This window comes from Typopeltis vanoorti, chromosome 20, assembly GCF_054136105.1.
Source record: "Typopeltis vanoorti isolate ZY-2024b chromosome 20, IOZ_Tvanoo_1.0, whole genome shotgun sequence".
NCBI classification, from domain to species: Eukaryota; Metazoa; Arthropoda; class Arachnida; order Uropygi; family Thelyphonidae; genus Typopeltis; species Typopeltis vanoorti.
The window spans coordinates 69244465-69267887 of record NC_143568.1 but is presented as its reverse complement, the minus strand read 5'-3'; the positions used below and the strand labels follow the sequence as shown (position 1 = coordinate 69267887).

The following is a 23423-nucleotide window of genomic DNA, read 5'->3' as shown; positions in this document are numbered from 1 at the left end:
TTAGAAAAACAATGGGAGTTGCAAGAGTTGTAACAAATAACATAGTGAGTGATTTCAATAGTATGGAAAAGATTTTAAGGTTTTTCAGGGAGAGAGAGAGAGAGAGAATTTGGGGAGAAATTGCCGCAATTTTGTGGCCTCAAACCGTAAAATTTTATTGTGTGTAACCCTGAATTCTACAGTCGATTCGTTTTAGATAACAGGTCAAAAACCCTACTTGCCGGCGCTCGAGTAACTCGGGTACCGCCCGAAACTAAAAACTTTGGAAAAAATCCCTCTAGTGGCCAACTAGAATCGAACCTGCAACGTTCTTAACGCCATGAATACAAAAAGTGGTTTCGTAGCGATAATACAGCCATCTTTCCGGTATTTTATTGTTCATTTATTAGCATTAGCACTAAATTCTAAACAGCTTAACATTAAAAATAAAAGGTAATAAAATGTTAGACAGAAATAAGCAACATTTATCTTTTTTTTCTTTTTTGAAGCATTTGAATGTCCCCGGATTGGCTGCCCTAGACATGTTTGCCCGGAAAACATATCATCTGAATGTGCTACTGATACAGACTGCGGCTACAGAGAGCGTTGCTGTAATGAGTGTTGCGAGAGGAAGTCCTGCTTTCCAGGCAAGTATAACCGAATAAATATATCCAAAGGTCACTATTAGAAACTCCATCCCGAAGAGATGGAGTTTCTAACGGTTTCTTTCATTCATTTCTTGTATGTCAGTAATATTCTTTCGGTGAACAACTAGATTTGCTACACAATCCTTCAAATCGGACGAAGTAATCTGGTCAGATTCAACCACACAAAAATAATCACCAATCTGCAAAATTTCATAAGAAAGAGGAACTCGCATCAGAATAACATAACATGATAACTTACAGGCAAACATAAGTCCTCGTTTCTTAGCATAATCATGATGTATCTGCTAACATCCAAACGAATATGGAACTCGTCTGAGACAATCATAAAGAAGTACAATGCTCATAATATTCTTATACAGTGATATCCAGCAACCGAAAGTTTTTGGATAGTGCTCTAGACAGTTTAATTTAACACGAACACATAAAACTTTGTATAATTTATTTTACAGTAGTTTTATTATTACGAAATGGTCGTATTTAAATTAAGATTGGAATGACGCACAAATTTTAGTCGATCCCAAATACCACATTTCGTTTCTCTCCGGTCATAGCGATGTTATTACTTTGTATATTTTAAATATTATTGTATATTTATGAAATATTCTTGTACTCATATTTCAGAAGAATATTTGAGAAGAATTCTCATACGTTCATTCTTGATCAGATAGAGAAAAAATTTGAGAACCGTCAATATTCTGACAGTTCTCTTGCCAGCCCTCTCCACTGCTAATATTATTCAGATCACGAGTGAAATTAAAAGCATATATTCCATTTTGAGAATCCTAAATCTACCTAACACATCCACTCGATTTGGAAATCACTAATATCATTTTGTTCCTATCCATCTCTGAGGAGAACCAACGCGTTTTAAAACAGCTCCATCTAATAGCGCTGTTTCCAACACTTAAAAACGAACTAATAAAATACATTACACGGATAATGTCTTCCGAGATTGCGTTGTCTCAATTAGTTGTCGCACACTTCACCGCAAGGATGCAGAGCTATGATCATAGATCATATGATCACAAACGAAATATTAAGCAGACAGTTAATCTTGCTCTCCACAGGATTAACTGTCTGCGTAATCAAAATATTGGCAAATGCTATGTTTGATATAACTTGAATAGTTTCTTCGTCACACGTTGATTTTCTTTCGAGCAACCAAGATCACCTGTAATCGGAGAATAGCAGAAACCTTTCTGCAAATCTTGCAGAAATACTCTTTAACTTTAATATAAGAACATTTTTTTATCATGATATTGGGAATATTATATTTAACTTTTGCAAAATAACTTAATTGGTAGTGTGCATACTTTTTGCTGAATTGTATCCTAAACAGCTCTCTTTTGACTAAAAAAATTAAATGATTTTTACTTTAAAATATTATTTCAGGCACTTGTGGGCAAAGAGATTGCTCACTTGTATTCTGCCTTCGCACCATTCAATACTGCAACTCATCCAGCGACTGTGGTCTGGGACAGGAATGCTGCCATGATTGTTGCATAAGTTACTGCTATACTCCAGGTAGGTAGAGTATAATTATTAACTATTTAGGTGCATAATAAATTGCAGAATCTAACCGGCTACACAATCATCTTCTTCTATTGCAGGGACTAATTGACTAAAACGAAAAGAAAGAAATAATCGGTGGATTACCAAACACATTCGGATCGACTTAGTTACTTTAATTTCTTTAATGTGTGGAATAACTAGCTTGTAGAAATAAATCACAAAACATAAATAAATAAACCCCCTGTCTCTTATTTCCCGAAGAGAGTAGGCGAATCTCCTTCAACCCTGACCTTTTGAAGATCAGTGGGAAACCAGTCTCCATCCTACAAGCATTTACTGACAGTGAACATTAGCTATAATGAAATCAAAGCTTTTTACGAGAGGGCACTGCTGAGAACTGCCCCAAATTCTGTCTCTGTCCTGACACTGGTATTATTATCTGTAATAGTGTGAGTTCTACAGTCGGTTTTTTGAGATGGATTAAACCCCGAGTTGCTGAAGGGAAAGCCTACTTTCCCGTGCCAGAGAACGACTAACTCGGGAACCAGTTGGAGAAAGGCGTAGAAAAACTTCATCAGTCACTGTGTATACTATTATTACAGCTAAAATTAGTGAATGAAAAAAGATAATTGATTTATAGTAAACGCAGAACTGCGTTTTATATGAATGATACCATGAAACCTTAAGTTCCCAACCAAAAAATCGCCAAAAATCTTAAAAAATAAAACAGCAAAGCTTAATTGAACTGTGAAAGGCAGGGACGTTTCAAAGATATTCATTGTTGCACGCATTTCAGATGTTAAGTTTATGCATTTATTTAAAATTGACTTATTTAACATTAAATTAAACTGACAAAATTTTAAAGTGACAAAGTAAAAAAAAATGCGCTGTATACTTTCTCAATGTTATTCATTATTAATATAACGCATTGTAATCTATACCAAAGCTTATCAACCTTTTCAAGCCTACGTCGTACTTTCATATCTAAAATTGGTTGGGCAAAAGCATGACATTGCTGGCTTGTGATTGGTTAGTATCTCAGCTCTCAACCAAGGGACCGTGGGTTTGAATTATCTAATTCTTATACAGCTCGGAAATCCCAATACTAATGTACCAGAGGTATATTACTTCAAGTAATGTACCTCTGGTACATTAGTATTGGGATTTCCGATACATTAGTATTGGTACTACTATGAAAAATTCTTTTTCGTTTGTCGTTATAATTCTTTTTTTAATATTTTCTTTACAAAATCACTCTAAATAGACCATTTTAATGGTAAAATGCGGTAAGACAAATATTTTCTCGGTAGAGTATATGCAAAAAAAGTCTACATTAACTTGTGATATCGAATGATGCATTACATCTCTAAGCAAGATGCAATCTTAAAATGCAACATTCTGATTAGTACAATAATTTGCTTACTGGATAGCTTATGCATGTTAGACACGTAATTCAAAACAGTGTTTTATATAAAATTATATGAAAAAAAAATGAGGAAAAACATCCTAATAACGAACCCCAGTAAAACGATTCATTAAATTTGAACAGATCCCACATATCAGTTTACTAACATGTGGGATCGGTTTTGATTTCATTTGAAATCAAAACCGAACAATACAACTTTTGTACATCCTACACGTAACCCAAATTCTAGCTACGATATTAATAACATTTTTCATGTCCAGTCAGTTTTAAATTAGCTTACTCATTTCTTGACCGACAGACAACTCTGAGAGATGATTTGCATTTTGTGAGAAACACCTAAAAACAGGAAAGCAAATCTGAAGAAGCTATTAGTTAGTCTCATGCATGAAGTTTTCTTCAGAATATTTGCAACACTACACAAAACCCATAATTAGTTAAAGCATAGCTCAATCGATATCCACGATGGGCTTTGACTGGGAAGACCTGGAATCTCGTCTAAGATTCCAAGCAGTTTTTAAGGGCATTTCAATTAAAGGCAAGTTAGTCGATCTCGAGTGGCAAGAGTTTTACCTTTCTGGAAACGTTAGTTTTTCATTCTACGAAACAGACAAATTGCCAGAAGAATACACGCAATTTACAGGAAAAATACACTGGCACCATTGCCTTTCTTGCTTCATCCATAAATCAAAAACACGAAACCAATCAGCCAATCGAAATTAGCCATTAAAGTTACACAGGAATGGTTTCGTTTAAAACCTTTACAGTTTGTAAAATATCTCGTTTATATAATCACGTTTAATCGTTTCGCTTAATCCTGGTCACAAAATGGCCAGATTTATATAATTAAAATGACTTGGCAATCGTTTTGAGATATTTCAGTGACCAAGATCTATGTGTATGTTCACCAGCCAAACATAACTAAGTAGATACTGACGACCTAGGAAGACACAAATTAAAAGGAAATGATAAAAGCTACTTTACTGTAAATTCTTCATTTTACTATTTAAAATGCTATAATAAGTGTAAAGAGAGAGCTTATTTTTGTTGTATTCCTCACTGAAAGATTTGTTTAGAATAAAGCTTTTTATTCTTGTAGGAATAATATAATTAAATCCCAAGAACCGTCGATCTAAAACGCATCCTGGACCAAGCGCTAAACCGAGGTAAGTAAAACAAGAGAATTTGCCAGCTAAACTCATTACAAATACATAAATGGCACATTCTATTTGGCCGCGCGGATAATATAACCTTAGTCTTTCTAAAAACAAATTGTGCGAATTCCACACAGGGAATGGATGTTTGTGAAGAAAAAAAATCCTCTTGTGATGTGCTGATCACATCCTGATTACTGCAGACCGGAAAAGGCTTAGTTTCGCGTTTTGAAGCACGATGTTTTCATTATCTAATCTTTAGGCCGCATACTGTGCTAATGCTCATGTACCATAGGTTTGCATCTTGTTCATGGATGAGATTCATATTAAACAAAATTGTGTGTGTATGTGCGCGTGAGTGCCTGCATCCTATCCTTGGAAAGCCTTAAACCGAAAGGAAGAATTGTAGTCTCACACCGAGCGATAAAATTAAATTTCTTCCCAAACACATTTATAGAAATCGAGGCCAAGCGTGACTTGAAACCACAGCCTGTTGAGTACGGAGAAAGCAATCCCCTCTGCCAACTTATTTGATCAAACATACAAATGATACGGACACCTCAACTATTGAAGTATTTCAGGAGATGCCTATTGAGTTAGCCTCAATGCAGTTGGCAATAATTCAAGTTGCACAGCCAGCTATATGTCGATGGTATGAGGGTGTAGTTGTGTAGAACAATAATGAAAATTGAGAGAAAGATCTTGTTATCTTCCGCTGCGGTAAACCTCAGAAGAATCAGTCCAGATGAAGTCTAGATGATTGAATTAAAATGATGGAAGCATTATTATTATTATTATTATTATTACTTCGTAACACCTCCAGGGAGTACAAAGATTCATCGAGGGAGGGAACCTACTCTACTACTCTGTCTCCACCACTTTATCAACAAACTACAAGGAACCTTCATCATCTACACTCCATCTTTATGGTAAAAGGAAAACCGGAACTCAGCTACACAAATCGCAAAGTGATGGAAACGGATATCAGAATCTTTGAATGGAGTTACCTGTTCTTTGTATAGTGCACCAGGCTCTATTTCTACCACAATAAGGAATTCAGGGTTTTCACAACTGCTGATGAGGTTTATGCCAAAATATTGCGCACTGAGCTCCTGCCAGGATGTTTATGAACAGTCTACTGAGTGCAAGTCAAACAATTACTCCTGGAATGACACAGACACGAATTCTTTAAATCGAGGGGTCTACTGCTTCCACAGAATCTTATTTAGAATGCATGATCGAATTTCTTTGATGTGTAGCTGTGATAAATATGGTGTAGGAATGATTAGCCTATTTTGAAATTCAACTCCTTATAAGTACAGTGGTATCTCGCTAATCCGAACTAATGAAAACCGTACTCGTTCAGATTAGCGAATTTTCCCCGCAAGAGACAATAATAACTAGCGTTTAAGACAAAAATATTCAGATTCTAATGGTACATCAATTTAATTCTGTAAATAAATGAAGTAACTGATAGAAAAAAAGCTACTGTACTGTAATGTAAAACAAAAAATAACACAGTCTACAAGCTTATTTTAGTAAAACATTTAGTTTGTATGTACCTGTATTGCTGAGGATTCTGATTTAATAAAATTGCATAGTTCAGTACATAACTTAATTTGCGTAAAAAAATCTCTTTCTTGTACACAACACAAAAGAGGTTTCACAAAATAACACAAAAAAGAGTGTTTTATTTCTTTGTAAAAAAGTCACTGTTCTTTTGTTTCTTGGAAGCTAAACTTTTTTCCGAAGGTTTCTTCTCGGAGCTGCATTAACAATAAAATTTTGTGGAATGGCGTATCATTCTGCTTAGCCATTTCTATACACATTAAAACTGTCAGCTGCCTCTCCATGTTTTACTTTTTTTTGAGTTCATCGTCTTCTAATTCATTTTGTAGAGTCATATTATTACTTGCATCGTCATTTTTTATTAGTTATGTTTATACTCATAATTTTCTGTCTTTGTATTTCAGAAACAAATCTACGATTCAGTCTCCAGTATCCTGTTACGCAATTAAAACACGTGAGACAAAGAAATATGCACATAACTACTGTAATTGGTATTTGAACTAGTGGAGTTCTGCAAAGAAGTCTACAAGACACACTTAGCATCTTTCAATGGATAATATTTCTTTCTCTTCGATGTTAGTTTTACTCGGATGCATTCATGGGATTTGGCATAAAAAAAGGAAACGCTGTTTAATTGTAGTGATAAACAAGATAAGTTTTAAGAAATAAAATCTAATTCAAACTGCTTTATGAGAAATATAATTATTTGGAATGTTAATTTCAATTTTAACATGACAACAATGATCAATGATAATTTTTATTCTTAATAAGAATAATTATATTTTGGATGTTTACTTTCGAATTTTTGTGATTTAGTTCATGTGCAGTAAAAGAGGGAAAGCGTGCGACCATCGGATATCACAATTTGATTAACTGAATAGGATGAGTCAGCATGTTATTTTTTATTTTACCAAAACATATTTTTGGTAAAATAAAATTATTATTTTGTAATCAAAAAATTTTGTGTAATTTTTTTTGCTAAAACACATTTGTTTACGGTGCATAAATATAAACTTCCAATAGAGATAATTTTATAACATGCGCATTTAAATCTAATTCTGTAACTTGCATATGAGTCCTCGCAAATGCATTAACAAGAAGGATAAGAATGCTTCATTTATTTGACTATACAGATCACATGATTACACAATAGATTATATTAACGAGAAGCTGAAAATAATACTGAAAGTGTCGAAAGAAATAAAGTTTACTTAAGCATTCTTATCCTTCTTAGAAGGATAAGAATGCTTCAGTAAACTTAACAGTAAACTTAAACAGTAAACTTTCTTATCCTTCTTCTTAGAGCAATTTAGAATCACCACCGCTAGATATAAATCAAACTCAATACAAAAAGGCGTAAATTTAGAGCCATCATCATCCACCATGACTCAAATACTTAAAAGTATCCTTGGAAAAAATTAAACCGTCAGTGTACACAAAAACCCCGATGACATACAACTACCATCTCTAGTTACACATCAATGTCCTGAAAGAAATCGAGAAATGGATAAGAAACCATTTTTCACTATCGTAGTCGTAGATAAGGTTTCAAGCACTTCACAAACTCGTTTGCCTGGGGCAAGAATTAAAAAGCCATCTCCTGCAAGCAACATTTGGAGAATAAGTAAAAACATTCATCCTTTACCGCACCTCAAGAAAGGCCTGAAACCAAGTAGATGCCTGATATTCCAACCACATGCTGGGAAACTAATGAGGAATTACCGGTTTATACCACAAGCCATTCTGCAGCTTGGAGTAGAAGCAAAGAGGTGTCATCACCCACCACAAGCCACACTCATGAAGCCTCTGATTCAAGCAGGAAGTTACCAAGTATAAGTCTTCGTCGTAATGCTTGGAATGTAATGATATATGCTCCATATCACATCATATATCATTCTCATGCAATCTAGGATGCAAATAGAGATATACCATCTCCCACTACAAGCCATGCTCATACAGGTCCAGAAGTATGCATGAAGTCATCATCTTCCAAAATAAGTCATTCTTGTATATCCTGGGATGAAGACAAAGAGACAAAATCGTCATCATCATAATCATCATCATCTTCTTCTACAAGCTATAGCAGTGGAAAATGGAATACAAACGGGAAATTCCCAGCTCCAACCTCAGTTCGAGAAACTTGGGAAAAGTCAGTATATCCCACTATCCAGGCTAGCGTAGCTTCAGATACGCGCGAGACCCCGAGTTCTCTTATAATCCCTATTGGGCACAGAACGTTCCAAACAGGTTCCCACATCCTCATTAGACTTCATAATGGAACATGCATTAGAGGAGTCAACACAGATGTGTGTTATGATGTTCTAGAAAGAAAAGAGCTTGTTGGAGAAAATAAGGATAAGAGTTAAAAAAAGTGTACAGATGGTAATTGTGGTACTAGTGATAATAGTAGCAACAGCCTCTACGGCAGCAATGGAAAGCATCAATGTAATGAAGAAGGAAGCCAAAATCATTTGCTTCAAATAATTCTTGCCATTCTAGAATCACAATTTCTGAACAGGGAAGCTTATCAACAGCCTGTGGACAATTTATGCCAAAATCTTCTATTCAGAATGTCAGTGCTCGAGAATAAGCTAAATACAAAGAAGATAGGATCTAATGTCTTCAATCAAATTAACAACGTATTTAAAAAAATTAATATCGTGCGTCCTGCTCACAGATCCAAAGATGCAAGTGCTGTAGAAAAGAGTCCGCCTTTAAAATCAGACAGATATAATCCGTACGACTCTCATGAATCCTGTGAACTAACTAGCAGTTCTTTTAAATGAAAATAAGGATATGTGTTAATAATTTTTTGTTACTACAGTAATCACTGCATTGATTTTGAAATTACTGTAGGATGTCGTCCATACCGTGAGGGCGCATGCTTAGAATGGAATCCTACTATGCGTCAGGTAGCGTGTTATAGAATTAAATTAAAATAAATATATCTGCTAAAATATAAATTAGATTAAATTAAAATAAAATGACATACACAAATTTATTTTACAATTAAGGATGACAATTTCCCAGACTTTGGGGATAGTAAGAACGTCATTGCGGTTTAAATTGGGTTTGTGATGTACGGCATCGGCACTCGCTCATGTTTAAGTGTGATGTTTTTCCATTGGATCTGATGAATCGGTTTTTAACTCCTTGTTGTGCGAGGTCAAATTTGTGAGGTTTGATAAGAAGGATGTGGTCTTGATGTTCAGAGATGTGCTTACTAATAGATCTTCTTGTCTGTCTGTCCGTAGTAAGACATCTTACAGGAACATGGAACTTCGTAAACGCCAGGTGACATCAAAGGGGAGAGTTTGTCTTTAGGAGAAGGTAACCAATTATAGAACTGGTTAAATGGTTTGTAGGTAGCAGCAACTTTATATAAAAACGAGCGTTTACATAAAGAAAGTGCTGAAGCTCTGCATCACAGACTCCATTTAAACCATAATGACGTTCTTACTATCCCTAAAGTCTGGGAAATTGTCATCCTTAATTGAGTAAAGTAAATTTATGTATGTCATTTTATTTTAATTTATTCTAATATATTTTTTATCAGATATTTATTTTAATTTAATTCTATACACGCTACTGCACGCATAGTGGGATTCCATTAAAAGCATGCTCCCTAACTGTATGCTATCCCTTCGAAATAACTGAATTAATGATGTCCTAGGATACTTAGGACGAAATATTTAGTTATATATATATATATATGTTAATAATACCAAGCAATGTTTAAAAAACCTGGTTTTACTCCATTGCCCAAGTAAGCAAACAGACAAATAAGTCAAGTTTGCGCCTGCAAATGATGCAAGTCTAGCTGATCCTACAGGTAGTGCAAGACCAGGGGAACTCGTGGTAGACGTGGAACAAGCTCCTATCACTAATCTTAATATTTTCCCTTAATGCCAAAACACATCTCCAATAAGGGGATGTATGATGTTTTGTATTAAAGGCAAGGGGCCACTAAAGGTCGAAACCGGTCTGGGTAGTGGCCCCTTGTGCCTTAAATATGAATATATTTAAGGCACAATATGATAAACTGTGTGTAGAACAGTGGACCTCCCACGATGAGTCTTTGACTCTATTGAGGTTTTTTATAATAGCAATAATAATAATAATAATAATAATAATAATATCGTTTGCACATTTTAAAAGGGCAAGGGACAAATCAGTTTTTATCTAGATTTGTCCTAGATTTTTTATCGTAGCACTCGTTACTTGACGATAATGCTATAACCCTACACATAAGAAACCCGTTCAAAGTTTAACTATAAATATTTTTGCGGTTAAGATCTGAAATTTGGAATAATTTTAATTGTGTCTCTAACATCGTTCATAATTTAAGAGGCACTAACAGGTTATAGAGTCTGATATTAGTATTAGTAGCATGAAAATGATCAAAGTTTAATATATTTAAGTAGCATTAAATTTAGGATATGGCGTCTCCACACAACAAAACACTATCACGTGCCAAAATGCTCCATTACGAACCTTCTCAGAATACATTTTATTTACACGTACTCCCGTTATGAAGCAACGAAGAGTTCTATAGTGCACCTGGCAACAGAATTATGACACAAATTCTTGGGAAATCATACTGCCAATTAAATACGTTATTAGGTCTTCTGATTCACAATGCGTGTTGAGAATCGGATTGTTGAAAAAATAGATCATTTAAGCAACCTCTGCGTTTTATACTAGAAGGGTATACGAATTGCATTATTATAGAATCAGATCATCTTTCGGTATCATCAGTTTTAGAGAGCATTCTTAGGAACAAGGTAAGTAATTAATGTTTTGAATAATTGGATATCATTCACGTGGCTCATTTATTGACAGATCAATTAAACAGTGTAAACTGTTCTCTCTCTCTCTCTCTCTCTCTCTCTCTCTCTCTCTAGTGTGTATCTTTCTACATGATCTGTTAACTTAACTAGAATCCAAGTTACTATGTTCCCTTAGAATAGGACAGTATTCTAAGGGAACGTATAGCTTTTTTCCCCTTTTATATTTACGTGCGTTTCTACAGGATATTCTGTACAACCTGTTTATTTGCGTAGTTAAACAAGTTATACAAATTACCCTGTTTAACTTAACCTTCCCCCACCTTCCGTACAAGAGTTGGCCAAACGTATAGTACACTACTGCTGTGTGTTGGTTAAAAGTACAATGGCATTAGACTTCAATTTGCTTCAGCACTGAGAGTTTGTTTCACCAATGGAAATTTGTTAATTCCTCGTTTGTAAATGCGTGTTATGTCAAAAGTCAAGTAATCTTCAGTTATAAAACTTGATAATTATTTTTTCTTTTATTTTTAGAATCATTAAATGCATGCTAATCGTTAACTATTTGTTCGACTGCCTGGTTTAGCTGAGTGGATAACTTCTCTGCCTTTCAATTACCAGGCAAAGGCTGGAGTCCTAATCCATCTCGACCAGTGTTTCTCAAGCCGATATAACCCGAAAGGGGGGATGGAATTAGGTTTAGTGGGAAAAATTATTAGCATTTACGCTTGCAGTGTAACGCTGCCAGGTCGAAAGATAGAGAACTTATATAAGAAATGAGGAAATTCCACTAATCTTTAAAATCGTGAATATGTCTTCCAAGTATGCTGTGTAGGAAACGATTCGTAAGCATATATTCGTTGCATAAAGACAGACTATTGTTCGATCGCCATGTTTCATGTCATCCAATAGGAATGAGAAAACGTCTACCTTCGCACGTTGTCTTCCTTTGATATAGCGATTTCCTCGTTCTCTTTTATTTTATTATTGAAACACGGTAAAAAAAAATCGCAGTAAACTCTTATGGAAATATTATATTGGTGTAGAAAAATATAGAAGAATATTAGGGAGAAAATGACTAAAACAGCTCTTTATTGGGAGATTAATGAAAAGAAATGTTGAGAAACACTGATCGAGACCACTAACAATATGTAATGTTCTATATACGTTTACAACTTCCTGGGTAGGGAATCGCATCAAAAAAATAAATAAATAAACGTCCAATGCTGAAATTGAATTATTCTCTCTCTGAAGTTTGAAAATTGTGACCTTTCCTTCGAAGATGGTGGCCAAGTTCTTTTTGGTCTGCCTCTTGATCTCCGATGATTCCATTCAAGACTATATTGGGTAATCTTTGCGAGGACATTCTCTGGAGGTGTCCAAACCACCTTGCGCATTTGTTTTGTGTTTTGACCAGTGAGCCTTATTTATTTATTTATTGTTTTAAGCATTTCATTCGAAAGCTCTCGTTTTCTGTTTCTTTTTGACTGGGTCGCCATGTCTCGGCTAGATGAACAGAATTTATTGAATTCAGTATTCGGAATCCTTACAAAAATTTGTCCATAATGGTATTAATTTTCTTCGTCAGATCAACTGCAGGAGAAACAAAGACGACGAAACGTGTAATAACTCACTAACTCGTACTAAGTTACCGGTTTAAAAATCCCTATTATAATTTTCATTTCATTGCAATTTTATTAAAATAAAAAAATACAGGTAAATAAATTCTCTGCCATTTAGGAGGAACTTTTTTTTTTAGTCTTAGCCTTGTGAAGACAAGTACACAACCAGACTTCGTTCATCAGGGACAGCAGAGCTCAAGACCATTAAACCAATCGAGGTTTCCGGGCGAAAGAGATTACGTGGCAGGCGATTTCTCATATCTTAATATCAGAAATTGACTGCTCTCGGGAAGCAGCCAAAGAAAGAGTTCCGTTGGAATCAGCTATTGGAATTGAACCTTATATAACCGTCTTTATTCTTGGCATTTTCTGGTGCAATGGAAAAATTTCATAAAATATAATTTTCTCCTTTGTACTCATACAAATGAATCCTTTAAACCGATGTTAGATGTAAATTCGCCGACCAAGGTGAATTCATTCACGGGCTGCATTCGCCCTGCAGATGAATTTCTAAGCTAAAGCAAAGTTTAATTAAATAGCTGACCATCTCAGAAAATCATTATTGTTCATCTCGGAGTCTATATTACTCGCAAATCTCTTTCACAATTTACCTTGTTTTTTCCTCCTATTGTAAACGAAAAATAATTAGTTAATTCATTTGTTAGAATTTTTGCGAGATTACCAGATTTTTCTCTTGTATTTTCACTCTTTGTGTTCTATAAAATATCAAACATGTTTTAATTTATTCAAGTGGCAGATTTCATTTTAATTTGTCCAACCTGCGCATAATTTCGTTTTATGTATTTTGACTTTTATTTTAGGAAAACCATGCGGAACTTCTTATGGGTGATAACGATTCCTCTTTCCATTACTGCAAATCTTGACTTCTCAGAAGTAGTTCGTAAGTGATATTGAATTCTTAATCTTAGAAAGTTTCAATGTAAGGATTTTACTTCTTGTTGAATTATCCCGCATGTATGCGACTTAATTACAACATCTAATCTGAAATTAATTTCCCAAGAAATTATTTTGAGATACTTTTGAAATATTACAAATTAAGATCTCATAGGAAGTGAATTAAGAAATCACTGGGAGGGAATGTTTTGTAAATTAAGGGATCATTGGAAATATGTTTTAAAAGCATAGACAATACTGTGTGTGTATGTAAAAAAAATTGAACTCTCTTCTGGGGTTAGTTATCCTTTCGTGTTATATAGATTTTGACTTCTATATGGAGAACTGTTACACTTCCCACCATCAACTCTCAGCTACTACATCCCTTCCCTGCTTTGTATACTTATTGGTTGGTATTTCGAGAACTAGACCATACCATTAAATATACTGGATGAAACCAGTCGCACCATTCAAGGTAAGTCTGCACCTAAAAGTTTGAATTTGGAACTGTTCCCCCCACCTCTGCTCGCAGTTTTATCAAGCTATTGACACATAGATCAACAACTGTTGATCTATGTGTCGACTGCTGAATATAACCAAAGTTTTGCCAAATCAATCTTTCATCAGAGAAAGACTGCAGTAGTAGACTAGCCACTTCTGACAAGATCAAGATCAACATAAGATGAGGAATCGTAATGTGATTGGTTGTTGAGATGATGAGGGCATTGTGTGTGTGACGTCATGAGTTTGGAATGTTAGCAATTTTTCTGGAGAGCATCTCTGTGTGTGACGTCACGTTGTTTGTTTTGTTCGGGTATGGAATTATGGATGATGATTAGAGATAAGGATTCGTGACGTGTTTGGTGGTGCACTTCTGACCAGATCAAGATAAGATAAGGAATCGCGACGTGGGTGTGTGTTGTTATGAGATGTTGATAAGTGACGTCATTTGTTGGTTGTAAATAAGTGACGTTATTGTATTGAATGAAAAGGAAGATATATTAGTGGATAATGAATCGTGTCGTGATTGGTGGGACACTTCTGTGAAGATCAAGATAAGGAATCGTGACGTGTATGTGTGTTGTTTTCAGATGAGGATAAGTGACAGTATTTCTTAGTTGTAAATAAATGACGTAATTGTTTTTGTAAATAAGTGACGTTATTGTTTTGAATGGGAAAGGAACATATTATTTTCATGTCGTGATTGGTGAGATACTATGAACAAAATAGGGGAGGGTGAATAGGGGAAAGCAACGTCAGTGTCTTGGATGTGTATTGTTATGAGTTGTAGATAAGTAAATGGTTTGCGTATACATTATGGGTGATGGATAGTGATAAGATAAATTCTGGATTGTTTTGAATTTCGCTGGGACCCCCCCTTCTGCGAGAGAAATCACGTAGTGTGTTGGGTTCGTATAATGTATTGTGGGTATTTTTTTTTTGGAGAGAAGCAATCATGACGTTATGTGTTTGGAAATTTCTGGGGAACATATGTTTCTTTGTGATATTACATGGTGTTTTGGTTTGCCTATGGAATTGTGGACGATGTTTTTGAGATAAGATATCTCGGAATTTTCCCAGGGTTAAACACATACGTGATTGTCATCATGTTTTGTCTTTGGTTATCTATAGATGGCTGTACTAATTTTCCAATACATTCTGGAATATTTCTTTCCTGTTAAAGGGTGGGAATTCTTAGAGTAGATTCGTGATGGCAGTAATGTTTAGCCTTTTTTGAATAATTTAATTATATGCTGATGTCCCTCAAACATACACTTTTTTTCTCCAATGTTATCACTATCATGTCGAGGTGACATTACTAAAAGATTATTGGCAAATGACAACCTGTTTTTCGAATTAACGTTAGCTTGTTTACAAACGTATGGGTAATAGTGTTTTTTAGTTTACATGAAGAGAAAAAACCAAACAGTACTTTAAAAAAGAAATTAAAAATAAAGAGACTTAAAAGCTTATAATAACTTTTTTGTATGTAGTCTAGAAATGTAAATTTACTTACTCTTTCCAGAATGATTCTTCTTAATGCAAATAGATATTCCAAAGTAGTTGAATTTTTATCCACACCAGAACACACAAAAACACAATCTTGAAAGAATGAAATTTCTGTAATAACCTGAAAAAGTATTTGAGTTTTGTACCTTAGATTTTCTCTCCTTTTGGTACACTTGATTCCTCAGCATTGGATCATACTATGTTTTTATTCCCAAGGTGCTGAGTGTAACCTCAAACTGTCTTTTGCTGACTAATATATCTGCCAGCGATCGGTAAACGCTCACACAGAACAAATTTCTGTAAATAACCAGAAAATATAGTTGACTACATCGTTTAGATTTCCACCTGTTTGGTTCCATTGGAGATGACTCATTAATTTCCATCTTAGTTTATGACCACTATCACACTATGGAACTGTTTGTATTAATCACATCCTGTAATATATGAATTGGGGTATTGTTCAAAAGGTATCATTTTCTCCTATTTGGATGTTTCTCAAATACTTGCATATGACTAAGTGATTAGCATTCACATGACTGTGATGACACATATCCTAAAGTTATTCATTCCTGATGAAGGATTTTATACACTTATTGTTTTCAAGTAGATGGCTTGTTTCTTTGTTTACATTTTGTGTAGCTAGGAAACTGGAATTTATGCCAAATGAATATTAGCTCTGTAATATATACTTTGTTAATTTCTATGTTACCTTTTATTTGACTGTAATATTATTAACAAATTGTATTTTCTGAATCTAACATAAGAAATTAAATAAAGTAAAAAATAATTTTTTTTTTCTTATTCTTCTGATTTTACATTTGCACTGATGTTCATAGTGTATGATTTCCCACTGGTGCTTAGGTATAATTCACGTGATTTTTCTCCATATGACATTTCAAAACAAGTTGAACTATTGTTTTAACATAGTTCACTTATGTAAAACTCATTTCTGTTAGTCCCAACTGACTGTTGTCCTCTCAGCCCAACATTTATTTCACAGTAGGGATATTTATATATATTTTTAACACAATTATTATATTACATATTCTTTCCAATACAAATAAATAATTATTTATTCTTATTTCAAATGAAAATTAGCTCAGAAGGAAAGAAAGAAAAAAAATGGTTACCCTCAAATAAATATTTATGATCACAGCAAACAAGAAATTCATCAGCTTTTTCAAAGTTTTGAAATTCATGCAAATATTGTTTTCAACATTTGGTATCATTAAATGGAGAACGGGTCTGGCTATTAAATTCGTTAGTGTTTTTTTTATTTTCTCTTCCTATATCGAGTATTATTTAATATACGCATGTTGATTCACTTGTTATATGCATGCAACGATACCTTTTTATTTCTTTTTTTCACTTTTCAGGAAATATTCTCCACTAAAATTCTGCCTATTAATTTAATACCCATTTCCTTTTGCTTGTGAGAGTTGACACAGTTTCGTTGAGTGGATTTTCAAAAAAAAGTCTGGTTAGTTTGTGGCATGAAATTTTAGAAGGAAATAAAATTTATGTCTTACTTAAATATGTATAACATATCAACGGCACCCAATTTGTTAATTTAAATTTATACATTTTATTTGAATGAAATATTTAAAAATTGTATTTACTGAATCTAACATACAGCAAATAAATAAAATGAAAAATGCAATCTATTTTTTTGTTCCTTAATCTTCTTATTGTTCAAATAAGAAGATTAAGGAACTGTTGTTCAAAGCTTCTTCCCATGCTTGTGGAATTGCCATCATGTGGTTTTCGATAATATGACTCTCATCTCAAAGTTAATTTTCATTTGGTGATCGTTGGGAATTTATTACTGTAGTAAAATTAAGGGTTGCATATTTATTTTTTTGAAACCAATACGTATATTTCTTAACATTATTAAAAGCACATAATCTTTCATTATGTTTCCAAAAGCATTTAAAAGTGCATATTGTGTTCACGTTTTGGGCATCCAATTTCATTTAAATCAAGAACAGGCTTCCCTATTAAACTCGTTAATGTTTTTGAATTTTCTCTTCCTTTGGCAAGTAATATTTGATATTTGCATGTTGATTCTATCATCCAATTTCTTAGTTTGTCCAGAGATAGTGAACTAATTTCCCACTTCAGCTGATGGTTATATTTTATTGACCAAGAATTCTATTTTTTTAACTCTTTCAGGTAATTCTTTCCAACTACAAGGTGATTTTGTCAATGTATATCTTACAATAATTTCATCAGAAATACAAATCTCTTTAGGAAAGAAATTTGAAGTCTTATTCAAAAGAAATTGACAATCAATTATTCCAATAATAACTGAAAAATCGCATTTTTCACCCACCGTCGATTTTTCATAAACGTTTTCCTTCATTCTTCTTCTTCTTAGATTACTTCATATGGCACCACAAATAAATAGCTATTTATTATTATTATTATTATTATTATTATTATTATTATTATTATTATTATTATTAGCTCTGATCTTATATTTTATGTTAATATTCTGTTACAAATTCTAAACAATTAGAATTTTTCACGAAGAAACTTTCAAAGAATTTTGTGGCTCACCCATTATTTTTACATTACCAAACACAAAACAGCAGCTGCAGTGGATGAACCATTACTTTAACCATCCTACCGGCTGAGGTGGATGAAATATTCAGCCCACCATAGCATTCTGCATGGATCAAAACTTCATTGGCATTGTCCCTTTCATCATGCCATTACCTCCCCTGCCGTTAATCCCTTTACAGCTATTTTAGAGCCATTCGTGGATTAACTGTTAGTGCCTGACTAACAGTTTGTGTCACCTATCTTTACACACACTGTTTTACTTGGAATTTTCTTTACTGATATATATTTGACTTTTTGGCTTCTAAAATGATTTATTGTGTTTCTTCGCAAAAATTGAAACTAATTCCACATGTGCGAAAATAATCGATCCTGAAATGATCATCGATCAGCCTTTGCAATGAATCTATTTAGTAGTAGCAAATTTGCTGTATTATAAATTTAATCTTCAAATCACTGCAACAGAACAGTTGCCCTGGTTGTTCCAATATAGAAACAACTTTTTTCGCGAATTTTCGATGTTTGCATTGAACACATTATGTCACGTATTTATATTTTTAAATACTACTTATTGAAATAAATATGACCTTTTGCTTTCTTTCCTAGCAAAATACCGTTATATGGATTATCACATTTCAGTTCTAGAAACGATTTTTTTGTTTTATGAACAACAAACGAGGTTATATTGCATAACTCGGTTTCCGATTGTGAATCTTTTTAGTAGCGAGAATTTATATCCAATGATGTTTTAGCAGGGATTTTTAGCCTTGTTTTGTAGGATGCGCATTACTATAATATCCAGTGCGTGACCACGGTAGATATGTTGAAAATATAATATGAAGGATATCAAAATCTATTTCTTTGCAATCTAAAACCAGCTGTTCTACTGTCTGCTGAAATGATTTGAAATTTTAGAAATACTATGGTATATTTTCACCACATAAAATTGTTTATATGCATACCACACAAAAAAAGTTCAGTAGTATTATTTTAGTTTCTTTTTCTTAAAATAATCTAAATATTTTTACTTCTACTTATGCTTCTGGTTGCTATTTCTGAAGTAATCTATGTCCTAGAATTACTTGTAGTAATCCTCTTAGCTGGAGGGAAAGGTAAAGGCTTAGATTACTCTCAGTGCTATTGAGGAAGAAAATTGAGAACGGTTAGCTAGAAGGGACACTAAAGTGCCTCAAGTTGTAGTCCGAGATACATCAAGAATGTCGTGTTTTGTTTTCAGTTGTTGATTAGTAGACATCCTAACATAGAAAAAAATGCAGATATTTCTTTTACAGCCTGTTACCGTATTTATGCTGAAATAAGTTCTTAATTTATAATGATTAGTTTCATTTTTATTATCGGAAAATTATAAATTATTTCATATAATTATCTTGAAAAAGAGGACTTGAATTATTTTAAATTCAAATCCTCTTTAAATTTTTGAATTATTTTAAAAGAAAAGGAGCATATACTTCACATAATCTTATTTTTGGGGAGGGTAGGAAGGTTATATTGAAAACTTATTCAATTTGCATATATTTCAGAGAATTTATTTTATAAATCGTTGGCAAGACAACTGTTATGAACGTAAATCATTTGGGGAACATGCCCATTCATTTTAGTGCCAATAGTAGCAAAGATTTAGCTACTTCAATAATGCCACCTATCTAAACTAGAAGAAAATATTGTTATATCTGCTGATGTTAGAACTCTTACATAAATATTTTTTCTGGCATGAATACTCTATCAGCTATAATGTAATCAACCTACAGATTTTTGCCCTCTTGTATTCTACCATCTTATGCGCAGTGATTTCTTCTTTGCACTAAAAAAAATCAGATAACACAAGAAAAATATGGAGTATTTTCTTTTTCATTGGGTGAATTTACAATGTTCTCTCTTTTTGTTTTGAAAAAAAGTACAAATGATTTTTTCTTACTCTTTTGCCATTATAACATCTGATACAATTACAAGAGTGGCATTTTACTCTTTTCCTCCATGAGAAAAAGAAATATGACAATAATATTGTTGATTCTGTGGAACGTTTGTAGTGGAAATTTTTAATACAAAACTTTGTAATTTAAATATATTCATATACAAGCCAAAGTATTGCTTATTATAAAATTGGAGCATAATATCTGAACTAGCAGAAAATATATACATATCAATTTAAGTCATAACTGTTAATTTTATTTTGTAATGACCAATTATATAGGAAAACCAAGAAGGTGAACTGTAAAGAACAGTAGAATACAATATAAAGAAAAAAATTAGTGATATGTTTAAAGAATTTCATTTTTCTTTATAAAGCAAAGTCGCTCAAGCATGTCCTTCAGGAAATCTGGGAAGTATTCTTCGAATCATGATTTTGAACAAAAATATAACATAATCTTGAACGTCGGCAGCTGTTTTTTTAAAATAATATTTCAAATAATTATTATGAATTAATTTGTTCGAGAACAAAGAAAATGGTTTGTGGAGTAAGCGATTAGAAAACAATTAGCAAAAAAATTAAAAATTAAATTGGTGTTGGAAGGTAACGCAATATTTAAGTGAAGAAATTTGGCAAGGATCTTTATTTTGTCCAGGCATTAAAATTGTATTGTACAATAAAAAGAGAAAATAAAAATAATTTCTATATTTTTAGTTTATCCAATATAACTAAAATTCAGTTATCCAGCATAGATCAAGGAAGTGCATTTCTTGTTATAGGTAACTGAGTCACAGCTATGTGCCTGAGATAATCTGATTAAGTGCTCTCTTCAGCGTGAGAGATTATCACACCTTCTAATGGACATGCTAGCTGAATTGCACTTCTCATCCATGTTATTTCAACAGATAGCATGCATCGTATCCAGATTTAGCTGGATGTCTATAGACATCCTAGCCAGTAGGGAGGTTAAGTCCAAAGTTGCTTGACTCTATGGTATTTTCTTATAGTACTGTTTACTCTTACTATGCCCTACCCTGACTGTTCCTTCAAAAATGAACCTTTTGCGCAGATGACTCAACAACATGTTTTTGAATGCTGTTGGATATACTGTTGGTGTGTTTTTATCTTACTTTGCGTGGGAAAAGGTAAAATTTGTGTATGTTTTATCTGGAGAGTACAAACATATTTTATATACCAAACTTTACGAGATTAAGTCACGTTTTTGTGTTAATTATATGCTGTCTCTCTGTAAAACAACCAAATTCTAACAGTTCGGATTTTCGATTATGTGAACGAATTTTTTTCAGATAATTCAAACAATGTCAATAGGTAGCATTAGACAATTTCTAAAATAATCAATTACATGGATATCAGTTTTCAACACTTTTTCCCCCATGTTCCTGGCATTAATTTCACAGTAGCAATTTTTTTTAAATAATTAAACAGAATTGCATTAAGGTATAAAGTTGTGGATTTAAATATCAATTTCTAATCAGAATAACTGAGTAAAAAATTCACTGTGGAAAAACACAACAACAAAAGCACACATCTTTGTTCATTTAAGTTTACAATTGCATATTTTATTTTGCTGAAATACTATTTACAAGTATATTCACAGAGAAAAATTCGATACATGTAATTACCTAAAAAAATTTCACAATATTTAGTTTACACTGTTAACATTTTCCAAAGAGTTCAATGAATAAAATTTTTGTTACTCACTGTTTCTTGGTTACATTACATCAAAATAGCTGGTCACGCAAAAGAGTTTTTAAATTAGTTACCATGGTAAGCACACCTCCATACATTTGATATTGTATCAGGCTGGAAATGACACCATGCCTCCCTAAACATTCTGTGTATTCTGTTGTCAGCAAATATACACAAACAGTTTTCGTAAAATGTTCGTAAATGTTCCAAAATAAAGAATCTTTATCGAATTGGATAAAATCTTGAGGAGTATAATTTTACCATTAATGAATTTAAATTACTAGCGATAAATTTCCCATGATACGAATAGCTCGTACATCAGTTTCCAAAAATAGTAAATGATTATCAGTGTCATACATTTTTGGTGAAAATCTCTCATCTTCTTGACAACTAATAGAAAAAACTTTACTTCCATTAGCTCCTGTATCATCAAATATTAGTCCCCATCTTGGTATTTCAGAATATAACACTCACTGAAGTCCATTATGAAGTCAACTCTCCTTTGCAAGTAGCAGAGAATATCAGACCACTTCCTGCATACCTTTTCCCAAGTGGTTCTGGATAAATACATCACAATGTACATGTCTTCTAAAATAATAATCGGTTTCCATCCTTTTAGAGCTATGCGAAGAGTTTTGTCTCATGCTATTTTCTTGAAGAAAGAAAATTTCAATGACTTTTGTGGCCCACCCATTATTTTACTTAACTTTCCTGGACACCAAACACCACAACACAATACGATAGCTGCACTGGGTGAACGAATTGCTGTAACTGCAAAGACACTTGACTCATTTGTTTTTCCTGATAGTACTGTTTACCTGACCCTTAACCCTGGCTGTTCCTTCCAAAATGAAACTTTCATACAGATGACTGACAGACATGTTTCTACATGTTGGATATGATGTTGATGAGAGATTATCTTACTTTGAGACATCATAGGGCAAATCTTATCTCTGTGGCTCAAAGGGTATTCTATATTATTTGTCCTTATTATGTTAAGTATTTTATCCTCAAAAAGTGTTTTTAATGTTAGACCATGTGACTATTTCTCTCACTCAAATGTCCGAAATTGTTGGGATGGGGAAAAATAGCATTAGGTGTTGGAAGTGAAAAGGTAGTCAAGAGGGTCACAGAGGTCTTCCCTGCAGTGCTCATTCACCCCACCCCACCCCACTCCCTAACCCCATCATCCCCCTATTCTCCCAATCTCCTTCAGAAGATCTCTGCTCAGACTAGTGGAGATGAGTGAGCTCATCATTTGTGGATATCTTTTAGTGATGTCACCCAACTGATACTGATAACTTTGGAGGGAAAAATGCGTTTTTCTTCCTTCCATTTTAAGAAAACTGTTTGTGTATATTTGGTGACAAAAGAATACACAGAATGTTTAGGGAGGCATGGTGTCATTTCCAGATTGACACAGTAAAAATGTATGGAGGTGTGCTTACCATCGAATCTGATTTAAAAACTATTTTGCATGACCAGCTATTTTGATGTAATGTAACCAAGAAACAGTGAGTAACAAAAATTTTATTCATTGAACTCTTTGGAAAATGTTAACCCTTACTTAAATTTGTAAACTTAAATGAACAAAGATGTGTGC

The 23423-nt window shown here is 33.4% G+C and overlaps 1 protein-coding gene and 1 long non-coding RNA gene across 2 annotated transcripts in view; both read left to right on the top strand.

The window, feature by feature from the left end:
• Positions 1-491: 491 nt before the first annotated feature.
• Positions 492-4748, top strand: LOC150095543 (uncharacterized). The gene is made up of 3 exons (XR_016550050.1): positions 492-626; positions 2040-2171; positions 4682-4748. It is a non-coding gene; the product is annotated as an uncharacterized LOC150095543 (long non-coding RNA).
• A 6288-nt stretch (positions 4749-11036) lies between these two features.
• LOC150095542 (uncharacterized) overlaps positions 11037-23423 on the top strand; it is a 30535-nt gene continuing 18148 nt past the window's right edge. The window contains exons 1-2 of the mRNA XM_090409690.1: positions 11037-11089; positions 13536-13615. Of these exons, the coding sequence (XP_090265816.1) occupies positions 13543-13615 (73 nt within the window). The 5' untranslated portion in view covers positions 11037-11089; positions 13536-13542. The remainder of the gene's footprint in view (positions 11090-13535; positions 13616-23423) is intronic.